The following is a 12,396-nucleotide window of genomic DNA, read 5'->3' as shown; positions in this document are numbered from 1 at the left end:
TCTAACTTAATTATAGTGCCTATAGCAAAGATGGCTTGCACAGTTACCTCATAATAACGGAACGACCACTACATGTTGGTTTAATCATTAGAGGCCAAATTGGTCATTACCGTATAAATATTCATTCAACCCCAATCTCTATTATTTTCCCCAATGTTAGAAGATAAACAAAAACCACACACACATTTTTCAAAAAAGAGCTAATTCCTGAAAATTTAGTTCTATAGGATCTATTATTAAAATATTAGATTAAAAAGGGTTAAAATAAAAAAATTCATTTTCAACCCCTAGCAACTCCCGTGGACCGTCGGATCAGAGCAATCAGACGGCGAAGAAGACTCCATTGACGACCAGCTGACCGGCACACGGCACCCCGCCCCATCCGGTGGAGTCGATTTGGCGCCAAAGGAGTGGGCGGGAGCGGCGTCGTCTTGTCCCGCCGTTTTTCCCGGGCTCCCTCCCCCTCCCTCTCCGTCCCGTTCCCTCCACCTCGCCTCCCACCTCTGAATCTCTCATCTCTAAACAAAGCAAAGGCCCCCAGCTACCGACCACCGCCACCGCCACGGGGGAGAGAAGGGCGCACGAGAAAAATTAGAATCCCCCGTCGCCCCGGCCCGGGCCCGGCCGACGACATGCGCCGCACGTTCGCGCCCCGCTTAAATTAGGCAGGGCCGCCGCCGCCCTCCCCCATTTAGTTTTCCCGCGGGGGCCGGCCGGGTCGCTCGCCTAACTACATCCCCCCGGCCGTCGTGCGCGACATGTCCTCTCCCCGTTCCCGCCTCGCCCGCCGGTAGCTGCTGTTCCCTTTGCCTGAGCTGCCGCCGCCGCTTCCGCAGCCGTCGCCGGGGGATCGATCGGCCGTCGGCCCGGAGGAGGTACTGTGCGGTGAGGGGAGCAGAGCGGGGCGGAGCGCGAGCGCACGTTCTTGGGGCCGGCCGGCGCGCGGCGCAAGCTGGGAGGAGCAGGGGTGGCGCCTCCTGAGGCGGCGCGGCGGTGCAAGACCGCCGGGTCCCGCGCGCCCACGCCTTGCGCGCCAAGCTCGAGGCGGTGGGCTGGGTGATGGTGCGCTTCCTCCGGCGCGGCCACAGCCTTGACAAGACCGGATCGCACAGCTACGACAGCCACCACAAGGAGCACTTCCTCCGCAGGAGCGGCAGCAACACCACCGAAATGCACGAGTCCGTTGGCAATGGCGCCGGCGCCGGCGGCACGCCGCCGCTGCCCAACGGCCGCGCGGCGGCCGCGGGGGCGCGGTCCCGGCTCGGCCGCGACGGGCCGCCCTCAGGTGCGCCTTCCAGTTCTGGGATTTCTTCTGTGCTGCATCCAGTTTGATTTGATGATCTGATGATGATGCGATTCTTGCTTGGATTGCTCGGGATTTTCGTTCAGAGTTGGACCTGATGAAGGAGAAGTTCGCCAAGCTGCTGCTGGGCGAGGACATGTCCGGCACCGGCAAGGGCGTGTCGTCCGCGCTCGCGCTCTCCAACGCCGTCACCAACCTGGCGGCGTCCGTCTTCGGCGAGCACCGCAAGCTGGAGCCCATGGCGCCCGACACTAAGGAGCGCTGGAAGCGGGAGGTCGGCTGGCTGCTCTCCGTCACCGACCACGTCGTCGAGTTCGTGCCCACAAGGCAGACCGCGGAGAACGGCACAATCATGGAGGTCTTGCTCCTTTTTTTTTCTTTTGTTTTTCCAGCGACGTCGTCCCTTCGATTCATGCCTTGGAGTCTTGGACCAAACTGATCTTGGCATTGGCCGCATGCAGATCATGTCGACGGCGCAGCGGCGCGACCTCGCGATGAACATCCCCGCGCTGCGGAAGCTGGACGCCATGCTCATCGTGAGTGCTAGCCTAGCCTAGCTTCTCGATCTGCCCGTAATAATGGATCGTTCAAATTAAGTTCTTGGATCGATGAACAAATATGCGATGAATGCGATGCAGGGCTACATGGACAACTTCGTGGACCAGACCGAGTTCTGGTACGAGAAGGGCGGCGACAACAAGCGCGACGACGACAAGTGGTGGATGCCGACGGTGAAGGTGCCGTCGGAGGGGCTGTCGGACGTGACCCGCAAGTGGCTGCAGTACCAGAAGGAGTGCGTGAACCAGGTGCTCAAGGCGGCCATGGCCATCAACGCGCAGGTGCTCGTGGAGATGGAGATCCCGGAGATCTACATCGAGTCGCTCCCAAAGGCAATGCTTTGCTAGCTTCTGGATCCTTCCTTCCTTCCTTCCTGGTTTATTTGGATCAATTATTCAATCATGCTCAAGAGTCAAAACAATGGCATATCCATTAATTGTTGGGATTGACATGACCATGGATGAACAAATGTTAATGCGAATGCAGAAAGGGAAGACGAGCCTGGGCGACGCCATCTACCGGAGCATCACCGAGGAGACGTTCGACCCGCTGGAGTTCCTGGCGGGCATGGACCTGTCGACGGAGCACAAGGTGCTGGACCTCAAGAACCGCATCGAGGCCTCCACCGTGATCTGGAAGCGCAAGATGCAGACCAAGGACTCCAAGTCGTCGTGGAGCTCCATCGTGAGCTTCGAGAAGCGCGAGCAGTTCGAGGAGCGCGCCGAGACCATCCTCCACCTCCTCAAGCTCCAGTTCCCCGGCACGCCGCAGTCGCAGCTCGACATCTCCAAGATCCAGTACAACAGGGTACAAGCTCCGATCCTTGGCATTATTTGATTTGATCCATCATCCATGGATGATGAGAGTGAGACGATCTATCGACGAGGTGACTGACACCGGATGAATTAACTGTCCATGGCGGCTGCTGCTGCTGCTGCTGCTTATTTATTATTAGGACGTCGGGTACGCGCTCCTGGAGAGCTACTCGCGCGTGCTGGAGAGCCTGGCGTACAGCGTCATGTCCCGCATCGAGGACGTGCTGGCGGCGGACGCGGCGGCGCAGAACCTGACGGCGAGCGAGGCGGCGCGGCGGATGATGGAGTCGGCAGCGGAGGCGCCCGCGGCGCGGAAGCTGGACGCCAAGGAGGAGCTGGAGAAGCTCAACGAGGCGCCCGCCTCCATGACGCTGTTCGACTTCATGGGCTGGCACTTCGACCAGGACGAGCTGATGAAGCGCAGGGAGGACGGCACGCTGGACGCCGACGCCGAGGCCAAGCTCCTCAAGAAGGCGCCCAGCATGGCCCCCGCCAAGAAGTTCTCCTACGTCGACACCCTCTCCTCCGGCGGCATGAGGAGCCCCTCCTCGCGCCACTGACCGCCCGGCCGGCCGGCGAAGAAGATGATGGTGGCGGCGGATCATCCTCCGATCCGATTCTTGCACGTGTGTACATAGCTGAGGCGCAGCACGCCGTACGTAACGTACCTACTAGTGATGTTCTCCTCGACATCTTCTACTGATTCGTTTCCTGTCCTTTGCCTCTGCGTTCTAGAAGATTCTAGATGAGGGGAAGAAGAGGGTGAGTATTTTGGTCTGCGTACACATTGAGAGGAGGATTGCTGCTAGCTGCGCGTAGCTACTGATTTTGAGATTCTCAACTACTAGTATGTACTGTACTTTGTACATGGCTCTCCAGAGCGGTTCTCCAGAGGAGGAGGCGTTTGGGCTCTGGGAAACTTGCAGTCAGGAAAAACACAATGTGTTCTTCTATTTGTTTCAAGCTAATCATTCTTCTTGACTCAGTTATCCCCTTTCCGATTGGCGAATTATTATGCATATCGAAATCTATATCCCTCTTCTCTTGTTCTCTCTTGTTTTATGGACTGAAGTAAGATAGTAAAAACATCAGAATGCAAGAGGACTCAAAAAGTCAAGTGAACAGCGAGCCAGATCACCACAGCAAGTGCCTAATGACATGAATTTACTCAAATTTTCACTAATGGTGACAACCAAAAATCATGCGCAGCCTTATCACAATTAAAACCGGGGAAATGTGAAACTACGCGATCTTCAACTGTGTCAAACGTGTACAAAATGATTCAATTTGCCTGAGCATTGCCCACTCGTTCAGCACTTACAGGTGATCTCAGCAATCAGCATACATCTGTCCAAGAGGCCAAGAGACTTCAAGGTGACTTTGACTTCAGAGAATAACGTGCATACACGTATGATGCTATCTACTTTTTCTATGCATGTATATGGATGCCATGTGGGAAATATAAGAAATAGAAAAGCCCAAATAGGAACTTGAGAAGCTAACTAATCTCTCATCCTCTCCCCCACTCTAGTGAAAAAAAAAGAACAAAATCAATCATTTGTTAGCAATCGAACCCAAGCCAGGCATTTACAACACCCAAACCACAACCAATAAGTGGAACTCTATGTACATTTATTTATACAGCAGTCAGGTCTCTAAATCGTTCTCCCGCCTGTGTTGTTCTACCAAAGCAGTAGGGCTAGGAACATTGTGCTCAATATAGTCATCCGAGGCTTCATCCTCATCATCAGAAGAAAGATGGGATGAACCCATCCATTGCTTGAAACCATCGCTTATGCGCCGCTGCATCTCTGGAGTCACTTCCAATTTGGACTCCAGCATCTCTAGACCCACATTGTGGGTAGCGTAATCACCCTCGTCAAGGACAACTGCAGCTTTCCTCCTCAAGAAGAAGGCTGTGCCACCGTATAAGATTGCCAAACCCCAGGCTGTAATTTCATAGCACCAGAAAAGTGGAACAGAGCAAGTACTTCCTAGGGCCAGCAATGTTGATCCTAGAACAATTGCCATGAGACCAAATACTACCGCAAAAACTGCATTAAGTATAGCCAGGCAACGAACACCACCTGCAAAATTCCAAGATGAGATTAGTGACCTAACAACGAATTTACCAGCACATGCATGCTACTGGTTCTAGATTGGTCGTGCTGGTACCAAGTTTAGAACCAGTAGCCTACAAATCAGCAACACACAATTTCTTTTACTAATACGTGATGTTATGCAAGTTATTACATTAGGATAGAAAAGATCTTCAATACAAGTTTGGAAAACACTTGCTTAAAATAATTGATAATCGGCCATCAACACAATATCTGGGTGCTCATAACTGGTTGTGGTGTTAACAAGACAAAGTACAAGTAATTGTTTATCACTAAAAATCAATCATCAATGGATTTGTGGCTACATCTCAACATACAAAAAGTGAACTAGTGGCTAATTGTCTATGATTTCATAATACTAATTCTTTTTGTTGAAAAAAGGTTGCTTGGCTCAGGTAGCTATTTTGTATACAGGTCAGGAAACACAATTTCCAAGATAACTCATGGTGGTGGGTGGACATTTCTCCATTCTTGAGCACAAGCAGAGAAGCACACACACCTAAGGTGGGAGAATGTGAATGAAGGTGATGCATGTTGTCATAGTATATTTACCAGTGAACCAGCTACATATTAATAGAGAAAAGGGAAAATAAACATTTCCAATGGAAAGACCAAAAGATGCATCATTGTCCCTTTTGCGCATCAAATATTGCTAGTTGCAATAGTGAAACCATGAATTTAAGCATGTGCAGGGAGCTTATTTTTTGTAATGCAGTGGTTAAAACATTCAGCATGTAGTTGCTTAAGCATCTGCGCTTCAGTGCTAAGCCCGCACATATGTCTGGATTGGTCATTCCACTATGGCTATCCAAAGAACAAGACCATAATAATAAATATTCCTTGTGTGCAAATCTCTTACATCCGGCAACTGTTTTCAGTCAATGCTGCCTCCTAACCCCATCCCCCACCGACATGCACAAAACTGATATCAATCAAAATTTGTGAAACATCAAAATGTATGCATCTTTTTCATAATCTGCCTATGCAAATATAACTAAGAGGCCAATTCAAGACTTCAAGTAAAAGAGTATGAAGAGTAGATGGAGTATAAGTGAATAAAGAAAGTTCAAAAAGTATAGGGTTGAGATTGGCTTCTTAAACTGATAAAAAAATTGGATCTGGAGAAAAGTTTTTAGCTTTCCCTTTATTTTACTTAGGAAGATCAGGTCAATATGCCATGTCATGCAAGTAGCTGATTAAGTCAGGTTTGTTCATTTGGCCATACCTGAACAAAATTTTAGAGATTTAGATAATCAATTGTAAAATTTAGAAGCACACGTAACACATCTCTTTAGGTAGCAATGATGTTGTGGACGCCTTTGTGGGCCGCATCTACCTGCGCAGGAAGCGCCAACAGCAGCCGGCTCAGGGAGATTAGTTTGTTCAGGAAAGATTAGTTTGTTTAGATTTGGCTGTTCGCATCTTTTGTTGTTAGTCACTGGCATAATATAAGCCGGCTAGTTCAGGATTGTTTTGGTAGCCAGAGATTGAGTCCTTAAGGTTCAGAGCCTCTTCGGAGGGCAAACAAGATTCAATTTGGCGAACGTTATCCCTAATTCCTCCTTAATAAAGCTGTCATCGTTAGCCCATATCAAATGATGCATTTCACTTTTGTATTATTTATGGATACCAAAAGAAACGTTTGTGCCAAAAACACAATTTGAGATAGGTGCAATATCAAATGGTGTGTGGTAAATCAGGTGTCATATGTAAAGTTGGATTTGTACATTAGAAAGTTTTAGTATTTTATCTGGGCGAAACACAGTACAATCAAGACTTGCAGGAATAGGATCAAATTGACTGACTAAAATGACCAATTTGGAGAAATAAATATGGATGACACTGTAATACAGTTTACTATACATCATCATGACCATAGAGATAACCTTTTATTGTCTTTGCATAGCATAGCACATTGGATAACAAATTTCTGATAGTAACAAGTATTCTTTCAGTGCACAATTACTTATTGTGAGGTTCTGCATTACCAATATATGGTATTTATTGAGATAGTCAACAGTATCCAGACAATACAACGGTAGAGTTTGCATTCTGCAGAATGTACACTGATATGAAGTACCAGGAAATACCATCAGGGGCTACTCAAGATGGAAACGTAGGATTTGTACTAGTTAAACTTATGCACACTAATAATGGTTACATGTTGAATCAATATATTTGTTCTATCAATCTAATGTCTTGCCTGTTTTGTAAACCTAAGATATTTACCGTAAGGTGATTGTAATAAACCATTCTGAAGTGGAAGAGATAATGATCTATATAATTCTAGGGCTAGAGAATGAAATATCTCATGACAATCTAAACAACAGACTAAACAGGGGGCAGGAAAAAGCATGCTTCCAGAAACCTAACAGATTTGAATGTGTTATAGCTGGAATGAGTAAATGACCTCAGCTAGCTTCATAATTTCTTAGTGCCACCAAATAAGTCCGGATCTCATAAAGATATCTGACAAGGATGCATATACGAACTCACCTCTTCTAGAAGCACAGAAGTTATTCTCAACAACACAGATCATGGGATGCCTTCTTGGAGCAGCATATGCAACAGACATTCCTGCAAGTATGTATTGGTTTGATGTAAATTTTTTTCTATAACAGTTTGATGTTCAATTGGAGAGGGAAAAAATGAATTTAAAGGCTTTGCTGCAATGTTCAGCTGCCATGAAAAACGGATGAATAACAATGACAATAAGATAGCCTAATGCAGAGTATACATGAACCATATCAACTTAACTCATCTACAAAATAAGCAAACATAGAGCCATGAAGCTACTGCAGCATAAAGATCACTTCCCTTCAGCTAATCATAAATATCACCTCAAGAAATTAGCTGTGTAAGGAACCAATCAGGTAAAATCCAACTTTCAGGAGTAAAATCTGGCCACCTTCTTGGCATAAATGTTTGTTGCGGTTGAAGTAAAGGCTGGTTTTGTGGTTATTGCGCAATGTGGAATCTAGCTGGTTACAAGAGTCACTACCAACTCTAATATTATGTGCAAATACAAGTGGCTCCAAAATAAGTTCTCTCAAATAGCTGGTAATTTGCAACCAAAATGAGGCCTCTAATGCCGACTTAAGTTAAATGTACTACAGCATCAAAAAAATGCACATGTTCACATGGTGAAGCAGGACAAAGACACATCCTGCTCTAGATAGATACAAATGTGTCTCTTCAAATTGCAATCACAACCCGCAATTTTCAACCCAATCCCATTGTCCGATACAGTGAGACTAATAAACTCTGGTATACCACATACTGTTCTAGAAAAAAAATCACATAAATAACATGGGGAACGAGATTGTGGGCTCACCAGCTACAAGGTAGGTGAGCGAGATGCCGAAGAGGACGGCGGAGGGCACGAAGACGACCATCCAGTAGAAGTCTGCGGCCTCGGCGGTGGTCATGTAGAAGGCGCCCCCGCGGTAGCGATACGCCTCGGGCTCCTCCTCCCTGCTGCTGGCGGCGGCGGGCAGCGCCTCGAGCATGCGGCGCTCCCGGCAGAAGGGCCGCTCGGCTGGCTCGGCGGGGAACACGATCCCGAGGCTGACGCACGCCGCCGCGGCCACGGCGGCGGCGACGCAGCAGGCGGCGGCCACGACCAGCGGGCGGCGGAGGCGCGGGAGAGAGTAGTGCTCGTCGTCGCGGAGCGCCGCGTAGGCGCGCTGCGGCATCAGGAACGCCTGCAGCAGCGCGTCGCCGAGCAGCGCCATCTCCGCGGCGTCGGCGGCGCGGGAGGAGGAGAAGGGGATGGGACGAGGGTTGGGCCGCGGTGGGTGGGGGCGAGAACCCTAGACGCGGTTTTGCGGGTGGGGGAGGGGAGGAATCGGCGGCATGGGGGGAAGAATTTGGGAAGACGGTCAGGTGCGGAGGCTCGAGGCCCCTAGGCTTTCGGGGGTGGTTGGTTTGGATGCTTTGCGGGAAGGGGGAAGAAACGGGGTGCCCAAGCGCCCGTGCTCCATGGCTCTCAAGTCTCAAGTCCCAACCCGTCAACACAAAAGATTAGTAGTCAAAAAAAAGTAGTAGTTAAAAAATATTAGTCTTGCCGTGTTGGTCAATATATTCCTTTTGCATATTAGTTAATACAAATAGATTTTTAAATTAGTAAAAAAATAATGTTATAGTATATATAAAATATTTGCACAACTTTTTATGTTTCATTAGTTGGAATATGTAAGAAACCAAGCAATTGCTAAAGAAGATAATTAGACATACTCATATTAACCAGTAAAATAAATAAAAGAAAAAAGATCACATAGTAGTTAATTTTATATCGGTTCAACTAATTGCCTCTTATAAAATTACAACAATAACACAACAATCAGCATACATAGATATTGTATGATGATATGGTATTTTTTTATTGTTTGTAATTTTATAGAGGACATTAAACTTATTTATGTGGGTGAAGCGGGGAGCATTCCATACTAAAAACTGTGAATAAAGGGAGGGGAGGAGTATTGAGGGTAGGTTAGATTTCGTTAGCCTACTTGATAGGCATGGAGCTTTAGTTTGAAAAATAGAACATCAATGTTGTGAACTCTTTTGAAACATATTAGTGAAAGAATATCTAGGCTCGTGTGGGTTTTGGTGATTAAGGATAATAGTCTTAAGGAACTAACACGTATAAATGGGAATTTTTTCAGGTGATAGATTATGTGTGCAAAAGGTTGAAAGCATGAAGCCCCTCAAAAATGAGAAGAAAGATGGCATGAAGTCTCTCCGAAAATAGCTTGAACAGTTTTTATATTTGAGTTTTAGAGTATACCATACTATCAAGGGGGACACAAAATCGTTTGATGAAGGTTCTCAGTGCTTGAAATCCCATGAGAGATACACTTTAGCCCACACGAACACAATAGAGCGATATTCTTGTGACATTCGTCCTCTGCCGGAGATTTTCGGCTCCCAGCGGAAATTCCGGCCCGGGCAACAGGAATATCCGGTAGTTCATCGGAGATTTCCGGTCACTCAGCCAGAGGCGTGTTCCACCGGAAATTTCCGGTAGGTGTCAGAAATTTTCGGTCCAAGTGATGGAAATTTCTAGTGGGTCTACTGGAGATTTCTGACACGAGCTGGGCAACGGTCATATTTGACTCGTGACACTATAAATACCCCCTCACTCACCTCATTTGTGGTTGTTGCCTCCATTTGACGAACCCTATGCCTGAAACTCTCTCTTGCATTCATTCCCTCCCATTTGCTTCACTCTTGAGCATTTCAAGCTAGATTTGGAAGTGAAGCTTGTGAGACCTTGAGTGAGAGAGTGCTTGTGAGAGCCGCAACCGAGACTTGAGCACTTGAGGTCTTCATCGAATCCATTTGATGTGTTTGTTACTCTTGGAATCTTGATTCCTAGATGGCTAGGCGTCGCCCGTCGAGCATCTAAGGTTGTGGTGTGCCCTGGGATGTTTGTACATCCAACAATATAGTAAGTGACCTTAACTAGACCTTGGGGGTTAGAAGACTACGTAGCTCAAGGAGAAAGTGGTCTTCTTGGGTGCCTCAGCGGAGACGTAGGTTCCACGTGTGGAACTGAACTTTGGTAAACAAATCATTATCGACCGTGTGTTTGTTTCATTGTTCTTGATGTTCTGGTAGTTCATATTTAGCTTATCACTTGTTGCGCTTTGATCTACTCGTGTGCGAAGCTCTAACTGCAGGAAACTATTTTTCAGAGCTTTCTACATCTCAAGTAACAAATCTTACTCAGGAAATTTTTCTCCATACTTGTCAATAGGCATAGATCTTGATTCTTATCTTGCTGCCAGAAATTTGCGACAGGATTAGCGGAAATCTCCGCTCTGGTAATCCTATCAGAAATTTCCAATTTGGGCTGATTTATTTCGAGTTTCTCAAGTTATTTTACAGAAACGTCTATTCACCCTCCCTCTAGACGACATCAGGTACCTTTCAATTAGAAATTTGATATTATTGTTAGTTTTAGCCACAGTTCCATAAGAAGACTAACAAAAGTATGGAACATATTATGTCTATAAGATCTACATCACCATATACCTTTTGAGCTACGTGGGGGCAACAGCAGCAACATACACTACTAGTGGCTAGCGCCAATCTCGCTGGCATGAACATGGGACTTTGTCAATTTGTTTTTCTTTTGTTATGATATCTTACGTCAGTAGCAATTTTTATATACCGGAATCAATAGTAGAAGATGTTTATGCAAGCATAAGGTGCCAAACCTTGTTAAGGCATGTATGTTTGTCGATTGAATTGCTGGTGAGTCTTTCCTGTCATTTCATCTGATCATGTACTTGAAGGTGGAGTTCATTGAGTTGTGGATATGTGAGTACTTTCATCAGCTTCAGCTAAGATTATTTCATGTGGATAATCCACGAGGTTTTGAGCCATCTTGACAAAGTGTCTATAATCAACATGCAATGATGGTGACATGATTAAACAACATGGATGTGCCCAATCAACAACAAATATACCACTTTGAGGACGAACTTGTTTTAAGAAGTCTAATTGTAGTGATAAGAGGAACTCGATAAAGCAGTATGTCCACAAAAGAGATCATGGCACTCACCTAAACCAAGGTCATATGGAATTATTATACCCGGCAAGGTAGATTATATAGTGCCACGTCACATATTCATATGTATATCTATAGGTCATTACACCATAATGAATCAATACCAATAATGAGATAGTCTAAACGGTTCTCAAAATCCATGACGAGTATGTATATTCTAGATGTTCTTTTACCTGACCATTTAAACTAAACACCATCATTAAAAAATTGCCTGAAAACACTATAGTGAAAATTATGTAAACATTATTCGACAAAGCGCTGCTCCGCAGTTGCCTAGGCACGCCTAATCGCAGGGCATATGGTGACTGCTGGACCTAGGGCGGTAGGCGGACCCCCTAGGCGGCAGCGTTCCTCAGGGAAAAAAGGCGGCGCGGAGCAAGGCGTCGCGGAGGCAGGCGAGCAGCGGCCGTCCAAATTTTGGTGAGTGCGCGAGGGGCGGGAAAGGTTGGTGTGGCTGTGCAGGGAAGGATATATAAGGAGGAGGGGTTATGGTAAATGAAAGAGAGGGAAACAATGGAGCTCCTTACTACCGCCATCAGTGGAGCTCATCCCTGTTGTCCTGCGAGCCGCCGCTGTCAGCCTCTATCTCCCTACATCCCGCTATCTCCCCACCACCCAAGCAGCTTCCTCGCCTCCCACTGACTGTGACCTCAGGCTCCTTCCTCGTCGTGCGCGCAGCGAGCCCATGGTCCCGAGGCCCGAGCTCCTCACCGGCTGCCGCGACGCGCCGACACCCAAGGTAAAACGAACTCTGCTTTGCTCCTCCCTCCTCTGCTGTCTGCTGCTCGCCTCCTCCCTCCTCCACTAGTCCTCCATCTGTTGTCTCAGCTCTTATAGCGCTCTTATGAATTTTTATTATTTTTGGAGAGTGGACAATGCCTATGGATTGCAAATTGCTTTGTGTAAAATATACATCTGCATCAATTGTGTGGACTTTTTGCCATGGTGATGAGAATATGAAAGAACATGCTGTAAATGTGGAATCAAAGAAATTTCAGAGCACGGAAGAACCATTCATTAAAA

The 12,396-nt window shown here is 46.9% G+C and overlaps 2 protein-coding genes across 2 annotated transcripts; one reads left to right on the top strand and one right to left on the bottom strand.

Annotated features, from left to right (window-relative positions):
- The first annotated feature begins 454 nt into the window (after window positions 1-454).
- On the top strand, window positions 455-3,657 carry LOC112899346 (rho guanine nucleotide exchange factor 8-like). Its single transcript, XM_025967779.1, has 6 exons — window positions 455-1,285; window positions 1,390-1,661; window positions 1,765-1,839; window positions 1,942-2,193; window positions 2,348-2,668; window positions 2,817-3,657. The coding sequence occupies exons 1-6, from the start codon at window positions 1,060-1,062 to the stop codon at window positions 3,234-3,236; spliced, it is 1,566 nt and encodes a 521-aa protein (XP_025823564.1). The 5' UTR covers window positions 455-1,059; the 3' UTR covers window positions 3,237-3,657.
- Window positions 3,658-3,928: 271 nt separating this feature from the next.
- LOC112879042 lies at window positions 3,929-8,790 on the bottom strand. Its single transcript, XM_025943365.1, has 3 exons — window positions 8,131-8,790; window positions 7,293-7,373; window positions 3,929-4,763 (listed from the first exon to the last, which is right to left on the bottom strand). Exons 1-3 carry the CDS (start codon window positions 8,528-8,530, stop codon window positions 4,324-4,326), a joined length of 921 nt encoding a protein of 306 aa, XP_025799150.1. The 5' UTR covers window positions 8,531-8,790; the 3' UTR covers window positions 3,929-4,323.
- Between the last annotated feature and the right edge of the window lie 3,606 nt (window positions 8,791-12,396).

Source organism: Panicum hallii, chromosome 1, assembly GCF_002211085.1.
Source record: "Panicum hallii strain FIL2 chromosome 1, PHallii_v3.1, whole genome shotgun sequence".
Taxonomy (NCBI): Eukaryota; Viridiplantae; Streptophyta; class Magnoliopsida; order Poales; family Poaceae; genus Panicum; species Panicum hallii.
The sequence above is the reverse complement of the archived record's forward strand: the minus strand, read 5'-3'. Positions and strand labels throughout refer to the sequence as shown.